General features: G+C 38.9%; 1 protein-coding gene across 2 annotated transcripts in view; it reads left to right on the top strand.

Moving 5' to 3' along the window:
* Positions 1 to 1,318: 1,318 nt before the first annotated feature.
* LOC124604998 (coatomer subunit gamma) overlaps positions 1,319 to 19,372 on the top strand; it is a 117,375-nt gene continuing 99,321 nt past the window's right edge. The window contains exons 1-5 of one of the 2 annotated variants that reach the window (XM_047136526.1): positions 1,319 to 1,473; positions 1,584 to 1,714; positions 1,814 to 2,041; positions 11,298 to 11,464; positions 15,846 to 15,975. In XM_047136526.1, the coding sequence (XP_046992482.1) occupies positions 1,434 to 1,473; positions 1,584 to 1,714; positions 1,814 to 2,041; positions 11,298 to 11,464; positions 15,846 to 15,975 (696 nt within the window). In that variant the 5' untranslated portion in view covers positions 1,319 to 1,433. The remainder of the gene's footprint in view (positions 1,474 to 1,583; positions 1,715 to 1,813; positions 2,042 to 11,297; positions 11,465 to 15,845; positions 15,976 to 19,372) is intronic. The other variant, XM_047136527.1, reaches the window with a different exon arrangement.

Genomic DNA, 19,372 nt, shown 5'->3' with positions numbered 1-19,372 from the left:
ACTGCAGTATCTGTTAACTAACTTATTCACAATGAAATGTAATTTTTAATCACTATTTATTATATATATATACTGTAGACAATGTTCACTATTGGCAAAATACAGCCTACTAAACATGACGCGATTTTATATGATTTTTTTAGTGAATTTCGCTGCTCCCAAATGCAACCTGTACATTAGTTCTATCTTCATTTCGTATGTAGTTGAAATTCATACATACAATTTTCTTGTCATTAACAATTCGACATTTATGTGTTTGTCATTTGTCTTTAAGCTTTTCTTCTGTTAGTTTTAGTGTCTTTTTTCACTCTTCTGCTGCAACTCAAAATCACCATTCCATGTCACAAAGAATCTGGTATATCTGCGAATAAAACAGTAGCTTCTGCCAGAAAATGTTGTGGTAGGTGCTAATTAAAAAACCAAGAATAACAGGGGACTCAATACTGAACCCTGGGGCACCTCACAATTAACTTGTTTGTATTTAGAATGGTACAGTTAACCTTCTTGACAAAATTTCCGCTTTTTGTTTCCAATCAGATGAATATGACTTGAACCATTCGCAACACGACAGACACAATAGTTGCACAGTTTTAAAAGTAGTAAATCGTGATTTACACGGTCAGTGTCTTTGCAAAACGTCAAAGACAAGTCACACTGTGGTTGATTATCCTCTATAGCTTCCTATAAAATGTTTCAGGAAGCTGAATAGAGTTGTTTTCTGCCGACTTTCTCTTTTTTAAACCATTCTTTGCATTAACAATAACTTACTTTTTGTTTCAAGTCTCTAGTAATCTGTCATACATTATTCATTCAACTAGTTTTGAAAATATGGTTAATAGTGACAGTGGTCTGTAATATCTAATGTCAAACTTATCACCACTTTTACACACGGGCACTAACATAGCTGCTAGAAAACATTCCTGGAGCGTAAGAGTCACCGCCTGTGTTATCAGTATTACAGTTAACAACGTTGTCTTGGATATTACGAAATCCACAGGACCTTTTGCACTTTAGTTTACTGATAGCAGTTTGCAGTTCTGTGGTTGTTACTGGCTGTAAGTACATTATTGTTTCACTTATTGGAATTTCTGCCTTTATGTTTGGATTATGCCTACTTGTGACGTCTTGTGTTACTGCTACCATTTGAAATGCATTGTGGTATATTTTGATGTTCCTTCCGTACTGTCAAGTCGATAGTAAGTCTATACAGTTTCATTGGGATGATTTGTTTTCTTGCGAAATTACGGTCAACGATATTCTAACTTTTCGATTTTGATGCTTCGAGTGACGTTGGTCACACTGTTGTTGGTATCGTCTGTTGTGGCAAGTAGTGTTTTCGAATGGCGAGAAAGAAGTTGACGTGTAAGTCAAAGATAGTAGATGTGTGAAAGAGCGTGTAAAAGCTATTGAGTTGTGTATATTGTAAGGTAGATATGAATTCATTTAAGAGAGAGAAAAAAGAAGAAGAGGAAGGTATTCACAGCCTCCACAAACCTTTACGTATACGTTAGCGCTCATAGATTATCAACTTCTATATTTTAGGTTAATGTTTGTGTCGTCGTGAAACAAATATTATGTTGTAGGTGGCGGAAACCCATTTCAGAATATTGAGAAGACCACAGTTCTGCAAGAAGCCCGAACGTTCAATGACACGCCGGTGAACCCAAGAAAATGTACACACATACTTACAAAGATACTTTATCTGCTCAACCAGGTGGGAAACAGTGTTAAAGTTGAGGTGTTTTACGACTCTGGATATGTTTTACGACTCTGAATAAACGCAATCATGTTTCTTACTTTTCTTGTTGTCCAGGGCGAGCAGCTGGGCACAACAGAGGCCACCGAAACATTTTTTGCGATGACCAAATTATTCCAATCTCGTGACGTTATTTTACGTCGAATGGTATATTTAGGTATAAAGGAGCTCTCATCCATCGCAGAGGACGTCATTATTGTGACCTCAAGTCTGACTAAGGATATGACTGGAAAAGAAGATTTATACAGAGCGGCTGCTATAAGAGCACTGTGCAGCATCACGGACGTGAGTCTATGAAGAGCGTTGTACTGGTTAAGAGATTTGAATTTAACTTAGATGTTTGTCCCTCAGATAAATGGCTTATTTTACACTCGGAAGGTAGTGTCATTTTGTAGTTATCATTCAGCTTGCCTTAATCGAAGTACGTAGAGAATTAATTGATGCCTACTGTTTTTGCGTCTGTTTTCAGTATTCATATGGTGCCCGGAGAGATTATAGAAAGTACTGTATCCTTAAACTTCCTGATGGATTAAATCTGTGTGCCTGACTGGTGCCTGTATTCTTGCCATTTGGGAGCAGTGTTCTAACAGGCTAGGCTTTCCATACACAGAGCACAACCTGCCGTCAGATATCCAATACTGCCAACACCTTACCTACCTTGCTTTCCAATGTAACAGAAGTTGTAGGCTGTGGCTAATCCACTTCTTTGCAAAATGCTCTGGTCAGGGAGTGCTTGCCAAGCAAAGTAAACTGGCAAATTTCTGTGAAGTATTTAAAGTAGCAGAGAAAGAGAAGTACTGGCCAAATAGAGACTTCAGGGTAGATTGTTAGTCAGGGATGAAGAGCTTATGTCGGTAAGAGCACTGTGTACAAGAAGCAAGGTTTCAGTTTAATCCTGATGTGGAAATAGTATTAATCTGTCAGAAAGTTGCAAGACTGTGTACACTCTGCTGCATTGTGAATTAATCATTCTTTAGACATATCACAGTTTAGAGAAGTTTATGCATAGTAATTGTCATAAGTGGTCATTGGCTGCCATATGCTGTGTACTTCATTTTCTGTTATGTGGCCTGCAGAAAATGAAAATCTTCATTATGGTGGAAGTTGCACCTTTATTTGTATGACGTAATGTGTCTCAATAATGTATGTGTTTGCTCTGTAACTTTAGTGATTTAGTGTTAGTTACTGTGAGCAGAGGAATGTGTAGACATAGAGGAACTTGTTTCTGGCCACTGTTGATGTAAATAAAGAACAGTATTTTATAGAGTAGGATCCTAATATCAATTGGAGGACAATTTGTTTGCTCCGCTGTTCCTGGTCCATAAACCAGAGGGAAGTAGGTACGTTCTATGTGCACAAATCCTTTCCTGGTGGCCTCTATATCTGAGATAGGGCTCACTTCCTTCTACCAGTAGTCCTCATTAAAAATACTGTGAGGGTATTCCTGGTCAAAAGAAATTTACAAGTATCATAGATCACCACCAATTTGGCTAAGGAAGACATTGGGAAAACCAGATACGAAGAGAATCTAGGTGTCTGGAATGTAGTGCTATAGAAGGGTGCTGAAGACTAGGTGCAGTGGTAAGATAAGAAATGAAGAGGTCCTCAGCAGAATTGACAGGGAGAATAATATGGAAAAGATTGAAAGAAGAAGGGACAGGATGCTAGGAAGTATTAAGACATCAAAAAATTACTTTGTTAGTACTTTAAGGGAGTGTCGAGGGTAACCACTTTAGTGGCAGGCAGAGATTTAGGTATTTCCAGCAAGTATTTACAGACATTAGGTGCACATGCTGCTGTGAGATAAAGAGTTTGGCACAGGTGAGGAATTTGAGGGGCCTACCTCAAACCAATCGGCAAACTGGTGACCCAGAAATAAAAAATCTATTATGGACATTGTGCATGTCATAGCATTTCTAATAGTGTTTCAGGTTATGGAAAGTGTGACTGTTTATGCTGAGTGCACCATGAATCTTGTTGTTTCCCATAAATGTACGGTCGTCCACATGTTTTCTGCATTAATATTGAGAGAGGATGTTTTGTATTTTGGAAGTGAGGTTGGGGGTTGGGTATTCAGTTAATATTGTAAGCATTAGTTCTTTCATTTTGTGTGACATATTGTAGATAATCACTGTGATTCTCAATTACCTGCTGTATTGTTCACAAGACTCTCCCCCCCCCCCCCCCCTCTTCTCTCACCCCCCTCTTCCACCTTTTTTTAAGACCTAAGTCTCTACTCCATAAGCCACCTTAAGGTGTGTGGCAGGTGGCACTTCACGTGCCCCAATCACTTTTCCTCCTTTCCTGATAGTAAGCATCTGCATGAGGTTGACTCTTATGATCTTACCTTCATGATTTTTTGTGAGACTTGTGTAGGAGGAAGCAATATATTTGTTCACTCCTCTAGGAATTTTAACTGTAAACCACACAATAATGCATGATGCTTCTCTTACAGCATCTGTCACTGGAGGTGGATGAGCATCACCATAATGCTTTCAAACTTAATAAACAGTGACAAAGCACACTGCTCTCCTTTGAACCCTCTCTGTTTGTTCTATCAGTTCTATATGGTATGGATACCAAGTTACTGAACAATGAACAATAGCCAAGTATTGATCAAACTGGGGTTATGTGAACTGTCTCTTCCTTGGATGGGTTATAGGATCCTTCCAATGATTCTGTTTAGCATCTGTCTTACCTGCAGCTAGTTGTATGTGGTCATTCCACTTTAAATCAGTCTGTACACAGACCCATAGATATTCAGTGGGCATGATTGCTTCCAGGATTTATTTACATTAATGTAATCACACAATAAGGAGTGTTTCTGCCTATTTATGCACAATACATTGGATTTGTTAATTTTGGTGGTCAGTTGCATAACCCTGCACTGTGTGTTGATTCTCTGCAGATTATTCTGCAATTTTTTGCTAGTATTGTTTCATTGTAAATAATTGCATCATCTGTGAAAAGTCTCATGGAATGTTTGATATTGTTTACTAGATTATCCATACATATTGTTAAGTGCCTGTCTTACGTCACTCTTTTGGCATACGGCCACAGTTAGTTTTATGTCCAAAGGTTTTCTCCGTTAAGAAAGAAGTGCTCTGTTCTATATGCAAGTAAGTCCTTATTCCAGAATTCTAAAACACACAAATGGCAGCAATATAGGCCATAATTTCGTGCATTGGTTGAGCAAGCTTTGTTTAAATGGGGATAATGTGCACATTTTTCTAATAGCTGGAGCACTTCACTTCTCCAGCGAACTGTGGTACACAGCTGATAGTGGAGACTTTGATACACAGTTCGTGATTCCACTTCCTCTGTGGCATACTTTACTTTTATGACTGTAGACAATGACACACATTTCCAATGTAACTGGATGATTTGCAGTTGTTACTTACTTTAAGTGAAATCATGTTCAGTGATTGCATATCAAGGTTCGTACAACTTCTCAGAGGATAATATTTCAATACCTGTGTTAAGAAAATGATTCAGTGATTCTTTGGGTATGCAAACAGAAAACAGTCTTTCAGTTGTACGCACCAATGCATCCTTTCAAACTCGTTAGTGGGACTCCACAGTATGACTCTTAAAAAAAGTTATTCAAGAATTGGAGTTAATTAACATCACGATACCACAGTGATGTACTGGTGATATTATTAAGAAGGGGGAGATATGAGCATTAAAAAACAACTGGAGGTTTATGTTGCCAGTGGCACAAAATATTATCAAAATATGACACGAAAAACTAATGGGAACTCAATGGAAATAAGGAGTTTTGGGTTGTGAATATTCATGGTATTAACTCCTTTAAACTATTAAAAACTTGGAAATGTTAGATCACATTAGGAAAATAAGGATTAATATCAAGGACTTAATTAAAAGTATGGGATTATACATTGTATATTTTAAAAAATTGTCAGCTTCACCAACCATCACATTCCAACCTCACCTAGGTCTCAGGCCATACTGCAAATTGGTTTGTCACTGCATACTTTGTTTAAGAGAAATACCTTTTTTGTCACGACACATTTGTTGGCTTCCGAAGTTCTCAACCAATCTGTCACAAAAGAAAAAAATCTACAACTCATTTGGTCTAGTATATAACACAGTACAAAACATTGTTCCCTTCAGACTTACTTGTTCCACCATTCACATGAAGTAAGTGACCTATTGTAAACAAAATGTATAATCAACAACTGCAACTGAAACATACAAACAGAAACATCTCATATGTCATCTACAATGGTTAGAACTTTGAGTGGCAACTATTTATTTACACATTATACAAGACAGATACATTTTACAAAGTTGCAGTGTTCTTCAAAGTAGTCACCAGCATTGTGTATAACTTGTTACCAGTGAAGTAGAATTCATAGGATACCCTCAGAAGTGCCAGTCGTGTTGATTGTTCAATGGGAGCAGTCTAGTGCCCAATGAATCTGTCACAGTTCTGAAGCGAATGCCATGAAGTGCTTCCTTCAGTTTTGGAATCAAGTTGAAGTCACAAGAGCTAAGCTCTGGGCTACTTTCTTGAAATTGGTGGCAGGCTATGTTTCAAAAATTAATACCTTAGAGAAAGAAGTGGTGACACTTTCTGTAAAACCTGCCAGTCATTTTGCGGGACAGTGTTTGGGTGCACCCATCACTCTCCCCGGGCCTAAGCCCTTGTGGCTTCAGCTTGCTTTCTGCGATGATGAAAGCACTTCATGCCATTTGCTTCAGAATTGTTTCAGAGATTTGTTGGGCAATAGATCAACCCACTTCAACTATCAACATAACTGGCACTGTTAAGGGTGTCCTAGGACTTTATCACTGGCAATGGGTTATACACGATTACTGTAACTACTCTGAATGATAGTAAAAATTTGAAACGTGTATCTACTTGGCATAAATCGTAAATAAAGCTACTGTTAAAGTTTCAAACTTCGGATTCTGAAATTACAGCTTACTACATAATTAGTATTTATTGGAGGTTTTTGGGACAATTTCAGCCAGCGGAAAAAATTGTTTTAAACATGATGTACCTAGCACTCTAGTGTGCCTCACTGGTTGTTCCATTTGTGTGTTAGCAAACACCAGCATCCTTCCCGCTTGATGGAAACATTCATCAGAAGAGCTATACTAATTATTTTGTGGGTTAGAATAATAGTACGTTGACCTACTTTGCTGATTCCATTTACTCAAATACCTCATCACTTGTGAAAAGTGGGCAGTGGGATTCGTTTGCCAAATCTAGTCTAGTGGTATTTCATTTCTTTGAATGAATCTTGGTTAAAATGATTTACTCATTCTTGATTGTGGCCTTCATTTTTACTGTACCTTTACTTCACTTCCATCTCAGCTTGAATTTCATGGATATCAATCAGTGGTATGAGAGTTGGATGGAGCTTTGTAATTCGAGCATTACATATCTGAAGGAAAGCTGCGGTAAAATTGATTTTGATTGAGTTTATGTATCTTTACTCTTTATTATTTGACTGTACATGGAATTCAACAGATTATCATTTTCAACAATGATCATGATTTTCTGTAACCATAATGAGTGAAGCTGTCCTTTAACCAAAATTGGTTTGAACAGCACAGTGCTGTAATAGACATGTGCCTGTTGTAGGTGGTGTGGATTTGCCTTCCTCTGACCTTCTAGCTGACTTATCTAGTTAGTTATAGGTGAACCTACAGTTTAACCTGAATTCTGAACTATGGCGCATTTTGACATTTTTCACATTAACATACAATTAGCAGTGATGAAAGAAGTGGTAAGCAACAGAACAAAATCCTTGGTTCAGACCTTATGGGGCATTTAGTCTGGCACACCTGCATATATAATCTGTGGGCCACTGTTTGTTGACTGGTGGAGGGTACTTCATACCAGTGTTATCAGTGTCCTTAGCAATTTGTGTATTTAGTGAGGCAGTACTGTCTAAATGCCTCTGTGCATACCATAATCTCTGTCCTATTCTCTTGCTCGCTAAGTGAGATATTCAGTAGTGGCAGCGTAACTGTCAGTCTTCTTTGAATACAGGCTATCTAAATATACCTAATAGGATTTCGTGACAACTACATCATTGTCCTTCCAAAGATTCTCATTTTAAGATCACTCAGCATTTTTGTTCAGTGTTTGTTGTCGTGTCTACTTGATAAGGATACCAAATACCAAAATGGTACTTCGCAATTCACCACACTAGTGTTGCATATGTGATTTCATTTACAGATGTACTGCATTTTCCCCAGAGCCCTTCCAACAAATCTAAGTATTCCATTCACCTTCCCAAATATTTATTTTATAGTTTCATTTCATACCTATTCTTATATAGTTTCTAAAGACATATACAGTGTGATTGTGAAAACATCTTTTCTTTATTGGCTAAGTGAAAGCCTTTCACAGTGTAGACAGGAGAGATATCCTAAAACACTTTTAAGATTCGTCCAGCAATTGTAACAACATTGCAGTACTGCCACTGCCAGAAAAGAGAATGTCAAAGTAACAAAACATTTATATCTAAAAACAAAGATGATGTGACTTACCAAACAAAAGCGCTGACACGTCGATAGACACACAAACAAACACAAACATACACACAAAATTCAAGCTTTCGCAACAAACTGTTGCCTCATCAGGAAAGAGGGAAGGAGAGGGAAAGACGAAAGGAAGTGGGTTTTAAGGGAGAGGGTAAGGAGTAAGGAGTCATTCCAATCCTGGGAGCGGAAAGACTTACCTTAGGGGGAAAAAAGGACGGGTATACACTCTCTCTCTCGCGCGCGTGCACACACACACACACACACACACACACACACACACACACACACACACACACACACGGAAATACGGAAGCGTCCGATCCCACCCGTCTGCTTTGACCCATGACGTCACAAATATGGCGGAAACAAAAACAAACACACACACTTTCCACAAGAAGCCTAATGACACTAACGGGACAAGCGCGGGAAATGGGGTGTTTTGGGTGGGGGGCAAACTAAATATAAACAAATTTAGATGCCTTGCGTAGCTACAACGTGTAAGTGAAGACAGCCATGCATGAATACCCACCCACCTCCCCAGGGGTCGTAATCCCTGCAACCCATAGAAGATAAAGATGCTTCAGTAGCTGATTAGTGTTTTTTGCCTTTTAAAAAAAATTCTCATGGGATAGAACGAACAGATCAGAAAGGTAAATATAATAGACTAAAACAGAAATTCGAGGAAACAGATAATTAAAATAAGTAATAAGTGTTTTTAAATTAAAAAAAAATCTCACGAGATAGAACGAACAGACCAGAAAAGTAAATAAAATAAGATAAAACAGAACTGGAGACAGCCACACTCAAACCAAACTCCGCGCCGTCGTGACGTCACACACAACACCCTTACGTCACGGGTCAAAGCCGACGCGTGGGATCGGACACTTCTGTCGACCCACACACACACACACACACATCCATCCACACATATACAGACACAAGCAGATGTCTGCTTGTGTCTGTATATGTGTGGATGGATATGTGTGTGTGTGCGCGAGTGTATACCCGTCCTTTTTTCCCCCTAAGGTAAGTCTTTCCGCTCCTGAGATTGGAATGACTCCTTACCCTCTCCCTTAAAACCCACTTCCTTTCGTCTTTCCCTCTCCTTCCCTCTTTCCTGATGAGGCAACAGTTTGTTGCGAAAGCTTGAATTTTGTGTGTATGTTTGTGTTTGTTTGTGTGTCTATCGACGTGCCAGTGCTTTAGTTTGGTAAGTCACATCACCTTTGTTTTTAGATATATTTTTCCCATGTGGAATGTTTCCCTCTATTAACAAAACATTTAGATTTACAGCAAGGATGATGTTTTTCTTTGATAGTTTTTAATATCTATATTGATGATAGGTTGAAATGGTCTTACACCCACACCTTTAGCTAACAGAACTGAGTGGGGTACCACAGTAGTTAGCACACTGGACTTGCACTGTGAGGATGATGGTTCAAACACGTGTCTGACCATTCTGATTTCTGTGACTTCCCTAAATTGCTTAAGGCAAATGCAAGGGTGGTTCCTTCGAAAGGGCATGACCACTTTCCTTCTCCATCCCTTTGACGGGACATTACACGCTCATCTCCTCCTCCTCTTGCCAACAGAATTAAATGATAACATTCTTCGCTGATGACTAACTTCTTATAGCTGAGAGCAAAGACACCCTTCAAAAAAGCCTTGTATAAATTAAATACTATTGCCAAAAGCTATAACTTAACAATTTTGACCAAAGAAACAAAAGTCATGGCTTCTAAAAGTCAATAGCCAGTCCCAAGCTAAATTGTAACAGATAACCAGAAACTAGTCAATGAATTCAACTTCTTGGGAAGTACCTGCCCCTTCACAAATGAAAAAGACATATTGGAAAAATGTGAAAGATGCCATTATGTTAATGGAACCACATACAAAACATTGAACAAAATGGTGAAGAAAGAAATCTTAATAAAGTTGTACAAAATAATGGTAATACCATCTGTACTTAATGGGTGTGAGACAACACTAGCTCAAATGAAACGTGGAAATGAGGTTTTTTAGAAGATGATATGGTTTAAACCAATGAGACAAGAACTAGGAGTGAAAAGCACAAATAAGCAGATCAAGAAGTATAGGAATAAATAACAATAATGGGATTCCTAAGTAGAGCATTACATTCAATAAAAGAGTAGTAACATCTCACCTATAGGAGGTCGAATGCACTGAACACAGGAACACTTAACGGAAATCAGCATCCTTTTCAGTAATAGCTCTTTTTGTTGCATAGTACACACATTCGTGCTCACAATCATACAGTACTTGAACAAGTGCTCAGGTGTCTTTGTGCTTGTTTGTGTGAATATGTGTACTTTTGCTAGAAAAAGAACTGTTGCTCAGAAGCTAGTATGAATGCTGTTATGTTACATGTTTCTGTGTACTCCATGCATTCGATCTGCTGTAGATAAGTGGTTGTCTTCCCATTACTTTAAGTATAGAAATAAATTTAGAGATCCTGTCACAAGTTGCAGTAAAAATACAGTGCCTAAAATAAGAATGGATTATCAACCAGTAGGGCAAAGGTCAATAGACTGAGACCAAAAAGAGATGTACAAATCAAATAGCAATTAACCACAGACCTCAGAACAATGAACATCAGGACACAAGAGGCAGGTACCTATCTCTTGAAGAAATAAGAAGGCCCACATTAATAAAGACACACACTCTTTCCATCGTTGTGCACATAATCAGCCATCTACCAGCATGAATGTAACCTAAGTGGAATGATACATATTGTACAGGAAAAAGAGTATTATTTGTCTTCTGTTTTTTCGTAAGTATAAATCACATTAAATAATTGAATTTACTTTAAGTTTTTCTCAAGTTGTCTAATTTCCCAATTCTTGATTATAATATTCACTGAGACTTGTAGGTTCCTTTCTTAAAGAAATCTGTTTTCTGTATAGAAGTAATTATTTTATGCTTTATGTGCTGAATGCATACTTACAGCATTTGTAGTGTGTTGTTTTCCTGTATGATTTGTGAATTGGATTTTTTTTAGGTTACAATGCTGCAAGCCATAGAACGGTACATGAAGCAAGCAATAGTAGATAGAAATGCAGCTGTCAGCAGTGCTGCACTTGTGAGTAGTCTTCATCTCACAAAAATAGCTGGTGATGTCATTAAAAGATGGGTAAATGAAGCTCAAGAAGCTGTTAATTCTGACAGGTACATTTGCAAAATGAGTTATCAGTAAAAATGAGAGAAAATGTTCTCTATGTATATATATATAATCACTTAAGAAACAGCACCACCTTCATGACATTTATATAAGTTTCTGGAGAGACAAAAAAAAAGCTCCATAAAGCCTGTTAAAATTTGAATAGGTTTTAGTTTCCATATTTTTATTCTTTGGTGTTGGTTGAAGTGCATTACAAATTTAAGATTATGAGGTAAAACTATAATTTTATGGGACATGGTCAGTGTTGTTACCGTTCACTATACAATTTAGGGAGGGATAGGTAGTGTTTACAGTGAATCACTCAATTTCCAAATTAAACTAACTTTACTTGTTTACAGTAAGAACTAGACAAAAATAATAGTCAGTTATGTGGTTTGCTTAACATTCATAGCTTAGTTACCAAACAGTACTCTAGCTTTGTTTATAAAAGTATATGTAGACAAAACTAGTAATGAAATATTGTCACTAAAGTTTAATATATATTCCTGTAAAAATGTTAAATCATAGGTCAGATATGTGCTGATTGAATTTCCTGAATTTTTTGTTTGTTCTAGTCATTTTCCACAGGAATGTCATCATAAAATAGATGACAATCAGCTGGAATGTATTCTGTCAACTTTTGCAGATACATTCACATAGACTTTTATTTTCAACCTTACTGAGTGGAGATGTGGGAATTCTGGCACCACTTTGATAATTTTTGGTGTCATCTTGGTAATGGCAAAAACTTGTCAAAATTGGTCTTGAATTCTACAGTCCTGTTGCAGTTGTATTTCACGGCTCTGAGATCATGGACCACACTGTCACTGGAGTTTCCCTCTACTCTAATAGAATCGTAAGCTGATGCTTTTTCAGAGAATAACTTCTGAAAATGTTGTAGTTGATAAATTCTGCAGTGTTGTGGAATGGACCTTTACTGGTTTCTTCTGTCCACTTGGCATACTGACTTGGCTGGAAATTCCTTAATGTCTCGTTGTTTTTTGTTCTTCTTTTCGGGCTCAGAATTATGATGATTGTGGAATGTACACTGCTGTGCTCCATGTGCATGTGCCCCTTGACTAGAAACCTTTGTTTTATTGTTAACAACTTTTTCCACTGACAGGTGTAGAAGAGCATTAGACAATACATGGTTTCTGTTCTGGTAGCCACAACTGTCTGACAATAGAGTAACTGGCTTTAATTCATCTCTGAGAATTTCTGTTAGGTTGCCAGTAATACAAGATGCAAAAGATGAAGAATGTAGATGTCCTTGTGTTTCATCCCACCAACAGTTCATGGCATCATGACTTGCATGGTTGTAGATAGTGAAATTATGTACATTCAAGTTAATGTTGTAGTACATTGCCACTCCATTCACACAAGGAACAAGTGTCACAGCTTGTGTGTCTTGCGAAAAAACATATACTTTGTTACATTTTGGTTTATCAGTGTCCATGTTTTCTCTTTCCTAGCTCTGTCTTTATATTGTATGTGGTCCTTGTACAAATCTTCAGACAGTTTTCCATTACCTACTTCAAAGCTGTGACAAATGTTAACACTGCTCTTTTAGTGACTGAAAAATTGCCATGTTCTTTTTTTTTCAGTGAACACCGAATTGGATGAGTGCCTGCTTAATGGTTTCTTCTCTTCTTTTTGGCAATCTTCTTTATAAAATTCAGTGTGTCCAGTCAATGAATGGAGTATAGGCTTGAAGCACAACTTAGCTGGCGAAAGCCTACCAAAGTGTGAGGGAAATTTTGGAATTTTCCTGAAGGTGTCTGCAAGGAAGTTAACTTCTTCCTTGCTGTACCTCTTTGTAGATGGGTGCATGAGCAATGCTGATAGTATAAAATTATTAGTTTGGCTGGAATGATTAGCTGAAGTTTTATCATCTCCATCCAACCTATATCAAATTATCCATTTGTTTATACCTGATGTATTGAGGAATGTGTTCCGACATACTTGCGTTCTTTCCCTGGATACCTTCCACTGATCCCAACTCATGCCTTCGGGAAAATATTTTTTCTTGTTGTTTTTCTCTTATATCAGTGTATGCCCTTATCTTTGATTTATTACAAAGATCTGAGATTCATCAAGGTCCCAGTTGCTTGTGAGGCCTTTGCACTTTGTGACCTATTTTGCCTTGACCAACATGCTCATATACTAGGTAGGCTTCATCATGTTCTGTCTTCTTTTCATTATCAATTTTCTTCCACTCCTCTCTAGTATTCCTTTTTCTTAGTGTTTTCTCCTTCTCCGGGGTGTGTCTGCTGTCTTTGTGCTTTTACTAACTTCTTCCGTGTGTTGGGGATCTTGATTTTCATTCATGGTATGTCCTTGAACAAAATCATGATCCTGGATGTGTAATTTGTCATGCAGTTTTTCTGAAAGACTGTAATTAGAATTTGAACAGTATCATCTTCTTCATAATTGTCTTCAATGTCTTGATATTTGACTTTCTTTGATATAACTGAGGCATCTAAGAGATTACCTCTTATCTTCTTAGCACCTGGCTGAATTTCTCGTAAGTGATTTAAGAGTCCTCTTTCTGAACACCAATTTTTTCTTGCACAGAGCTATGTATAGTTTGCCTGCAGAATGAGTGCCACATTTTCTTGGCTACCCATTTCCATATTGATTGGATTACTGAAGAATTAATTATCTGGGAAAATAATAAAATTGTTTACTGAATCTGAAATTAAATGAAAATGTTCTTCGCTGATATGAGAATGCCTAAATTAATTTTTTCCTGTAGAAATATATACTTCAGTATGCACATTTCACTTACATTCATCAGAGAACTGTCCAAATTGCCCAGTACTGTTTTTTAATTGATAAATGATGTATCAATAGCTTGAATTTCTTTCCAGTTTCTTCGTATTGAGGCGAATTTCTGCTACTAATTGTAAGTCAAGTTATTTTACCCTCGTTTGCTGGCACAGTGAGCCTGTGCAGAACAACAATAATTTTATTATTAATATAGATTAATCTGGAGTATGATCTTAGGAAATAATTCAGTTTTGTTGACAAATGTTTGAATAAGGAAATAATAAAATTATATTTCATATTCTGTACTTACTCTACCAGCTGCTTTTGCATAGGCCTTGTGCAATGTGTATTACTGTAGCAAAAGAGGGCTGATATCTAGGCTACATAATATTATTTATTAACAATAAAGTATATGAATCATTCAAGACCTCCTTCTGCAGGATGGCTTTTTGTCTTTGACTGCCGGCCGGTGTGGCCGTGCGGTTCTAAGCGCGTCAGTTTGGAACCGCGTGACCGCTACGGTCGCAGGTTCGAATCCTGCCTCGGGCATGGATGTGTGTGATGTCCTTAGGTTAGTTAGGTTTAAGTAGTTCTAAGTTCTAGGGGACTGATGACCTCAGTAGTTAAGTCCCATAGTGCTCAGAGCCATTTGAACCATTTTGTCTTTGACTACCGCTTTGTTGGCAGGAAATTTGCTGTAACATATTTGTGCCATGACTTCTTCAACTGCAAATAAGCCATCATCTTCACTTTCATCTGCCATTTTTATCTGAAATGCAAAGAACAGTTTAATAAAATGTAACACTTACAACCATATTAAGCCTTCCCCTTAAATTTGCCAAGAACTTCCACTTACATCCTGTCCAGACTTAATACAAACTGAAAAATAATACCATAGTGTAACTTGCAATACTTGTATATGGTAAATATAATTATTGTGAATCATGAAAAGCAAAGGTAAAATGGCTATAGTCAGAACACCATACCTGTAAATATCATTTCACAAGTCGAAAAAATGAACGAAATACTTACATTAAACATCTATCTGTAGGACTTCCCCAAGTATCCATACAAAATACCAGAAAGGCTAGCAACAACTCCGCCTCTTAAAACAAATGACTATTTTTCACATTGTAGTTTGTATTTAGTGGAATTAGACTTAAGATACACAAAACTTATAACAACATCTAGGTAAATGCAATATACATCATGCACAAAATACATAATATATTGATATAAATTGATGGAAACAGAAGTTCACCATGTGCTACCAACTCCATGGAGATAATGTTTCATACTGTCAAACTTAGGTGGTGTTTTTCAAATGGTTCTTCCTTCGCCATCTGTTGTATTTGATGTACACTACTTTGTCAATGAATGAGAAGTGCCATGTAGATTGTGATGGTACTAATAACTCAGTTAAAAAAAGTGATGTACACAGGCTTGTTTCTTTTGCAAAAATATTAGGAATTATTTAACATCCATAGTATGTGTAGTAAATTGAGTTAATTTAAGAATAGAATAGACAAGAGTCAGTTACTTCTTGTAATACATGTATGTATGCACACCCGACCCATTAGTGAGCAATCATCTTGAATTTCTGTAACCATTGTTTTTCAGTGTTATGGTCCAGTACCACGCTCTTGGAGTGCTGTACCACATTAGAAAATCAGACAGGCTCGCAGTTACCAAGCTAGTGGCCAAGCTGACACGTATGGCTCTGAAGTCTCCTTATGCTGTTTGCATGTTGGTGAGTTCTTATACCCTCCCTTACTTAATTCAGGGTGTTCTGAAAGAAAAGAAAGGAGAAAAATTGATAGCAAAACATACACAGGGTGTTTCAGTTGCAGAGGTTTATTTCTGTGAAAGACAGATTCATATTCCAACTCTAGTTTATAATACAGTTTAAAGCCATAGAGAAGTTTCATTATAGTGAGTGCTCTGCCACATAGTGAAAGAACGACTGTAGCTTTCACTTACTTGTACTAAGTTTAACAATCTAGGCTACAAAAATTTGACTTCAACAAAAGCTCTCTCCGAGTTGAAAGCCATGGAAAATGGTGACCTTTTATGGTGCATTATTGGAGGAACCTATGAGCAGCAAAAAACTTATAATAATTGTCATTGTGAAATCAACTGAAGTTAAAATGCTGATTGTTAATTGTTCATCACAGATAAAATTGTATATTGATAACTGTTCTGTATGTCAGCTTTGTACCCCCAGGGGGCTCACCGCACTTTCGCGGGTTTGTGCTTGGCTACCCTGGGGCCCCAATCTTTGCAGCATCTTTTCCCTTCCATGGTGCATGCCTACACTCTTGCTGTTCTTTCTCCCCTTCCAAGGGGGACATGTCTGGGGTGTTTTTCGGAATGTGTTCTGCATTTTCTGTGGTTGACATCAGAACAGTCGCACCACTGTTTTTTGTTTCATTTTTCTTTCTTCGTTCACCTTCTCCTATCCTTCCTCCATTTCAGCATTTGAGGTTCCCCTCTTTTTCTTCCTCCCTGTGCACTTCTGAAGGCCGGCCCATACATCTGACGCATAACAGGTGACTGGGTAATGCATAATTCGCAGCCAGCCCTGGGTCGACAGGTAGGGTTTGCACGTACCTACTGGTACAGGCCAGACTAAGGGAGGGGTGATTCCCAGAGCTGCTATCTTCCCAAATTTCCAATTGATACCTCTTTCAGGTGTTCGGGAAGTGTGAACAATCACTTAAGACGAGTGCGCCCCCTTGTAAAGGGGGGCCCCAGTTAGAAGGAGCATGCAGTCAGAGGTGCTCACAATCATAGGGGATTTTCTCACAATGAGCCAGTCATCATCTTCGCAGTCCATGTCTACCAAATGTAAACAGAATGAAGCTCCAATTTCAAAGACCCTCCTCCTGCACCACGGTTCCTTGTGGTTTCACGTACCGAAGGCGGTCAGTCCTTTGCTATGGAAAATCCGTTTCTTATTCAGAAAGGTGTTGTGAAATTTTGCTCTCGTTTATGAAATGGTTCTTTGGTTTTGGAGACTACTTCTGATTCTCAAGCACAACTGCTTTCCGCTTCACTTCTCCAACACCATCGTGTACATGTAGAGACGCATAGAACTCTGAATTCTTCCTGTGGTATTACTTACACTAGGCTGCTTGATGGTCTGAACGAGGCTGAAATCCAATCTTACCTCCCTGAGCAGCATGTCATAGCTGTCCATCAAGTGATGAAAAAGGTAGATGTGTCCTTAGTGCCTACACACACACTTTTTCTCACCTTTGATACAGTGGTGCTCCCATTCTAGATCAAAGCAGGCTGTAATTTATCTCAGTCCAACTGTACATTCCGAACCCAATGCACTGCTACCAGTGTCATCGTTTCAACCACAGTGAAGTGTCTTGTTGATAGCCGACCAAATGTGTAACCTGTGGTAGAGATGTGCACGAGGGCGATTGTCCGTTGTATCAACTGCAATGGCAACCATGCTGCCTCCTTTCAAGAATGTCCAATGTATTTCGATGAGCCAGCTGTCCAGAAGATCTGGGTAAAGAAAAAACTGCCCTACCCGGTTGCTCACAAGTTATTGTCTAGTCGCAGACTGTGTGTTCTACTATCTGGCCTTACTGACATTACTGTTCTTGCTACATCTCATCTCTCTCCATGAAGGATGTGGCCACACAGACATGCGACCTCAAATTCAGCACTATGATAGTTAAGTCGCCCAGTGTCTTGATAGCATCACTGTCTCCTCATTCAGCTGTGCAAAAAGCCACCTGACATTCGCCTCCTGGGATAAAGTCACCTGCTACATAACCAGCAGGCCAGAAATGACAGAAGGAATACTCGTGCAAAGACTTCCTACGTCGCTCCACCCAACAATATCTGAGTCTTCCTCTGCCAACTAGAAGGGAGCCAAGAAGTCAAACAAAGGCAAATGATCTTCTGCTTCGCTGACTTAGAGATCCTCTTAGATGGTGTCGGGACGTGATACCCTTTCCTGGCTGACCTCTATGTCGCCAGTGCACACTGCCAATCATTTTTCTGCTGTGGACTCAGCAGATCGACAGAGGGAGAATGCTGACGCCTCTGTCGATCTCATGGAGCAGGATCCTTCAGCCTCTGTGCCCTGTAGCAGTGAGTCTTTGAAGATTGATGCTCAGCAGCTGCCTAGGTGACACCCCTTCATTTTTTCCCTCGTTCCCTGTCCTCGTTGTGACTCTCCTTCAATGGAATGTTCATGGCCTTCGATCAAATGAAAAGGACTTATGGTCGTTCTTAGAATCGCCATCTCCACTTATTCTCTGCTTTCAGGAAACAAAATTGCATCCTCATGACAGCTTTGAGCTCTCACCATTTCTTCCCAGTCCGTTTTGATGGGACTGATGACCTCAGAAGTTAAGTCCCATAGTGCTCAGAGCCATCCGTTTTGATTTTCCGCCAAGGTTGGCATTTCATCTTGGGGTGGATTCATGCTGTTCATATGGAATGATGGTTATAGTCATCCCATCTCCCTGACTGCCACCTTCTAGCTGTTGCAGCTCGCCTTTTCCTTCCTCACGTGACCTTTTTCCTTTATACCGTTTGCATCCCCTCCATCATTGAAGTCGCCAGGGCAGGCTTCCTACAGCTCATTTGGCAGCTACCTCATCCCTTTCTGCTGCTTAGTGGCTTTAATGCACACTATCCCCTTTGGAGTCCTCCCAGAACATGCACGAGAGGTACCCTTTTGGCTGACCTCAATCAACTTAACCTCCTCTGCTTTAACACAGAATCACCCACATTCCTTTCAGACTCCATGCATACCTATTACCACTTGGACCCACCCTTCTGCACTACCCAGCTTGCCCATTATCTCAAGTGGTCCATTCTCTCTGACACATACTCTAGCGAGCATTCCCCGTATGCTATCCACTTGCCGACTCCTACCCCACCTACGTGCACACCCAAATGGCAGTTATGGAGGCTTTACTCATCTCTGGCCCAGTTGTGATGACCAGGTGGAATATTTTACAAATGTTATTCTTACCACCGCAGAACGTTCCATTCCTCATATTTTCTCTTTACTGCACCGTGTCCTGGTCCCTCAGTGGACTGAGGTGTGCCACGGCACAATTCACGCGTGGAGATGTGCTCTCTGCAGTTTTGACTGTCATCCTATGATGGCAAAC

This window comes from Schistocerca americana, chromosome 1 (assembly GCF_021461395.2).
Source record: "Schistocerca americana isolate TAMUIC-IGC-003095 chromosome 1, iqSchAmer2.1, whole genome shotgun sequence".
Taxonomy (NCBI): Eukaryota; Metazoa; Arthropoda; class Insecta; order Orthoptera; family Acrididae; genus Schistocerca; species Schistocerca americana.
This window is presented reverse-complemented; position numbering and strand designations above follow the sequence as displayed.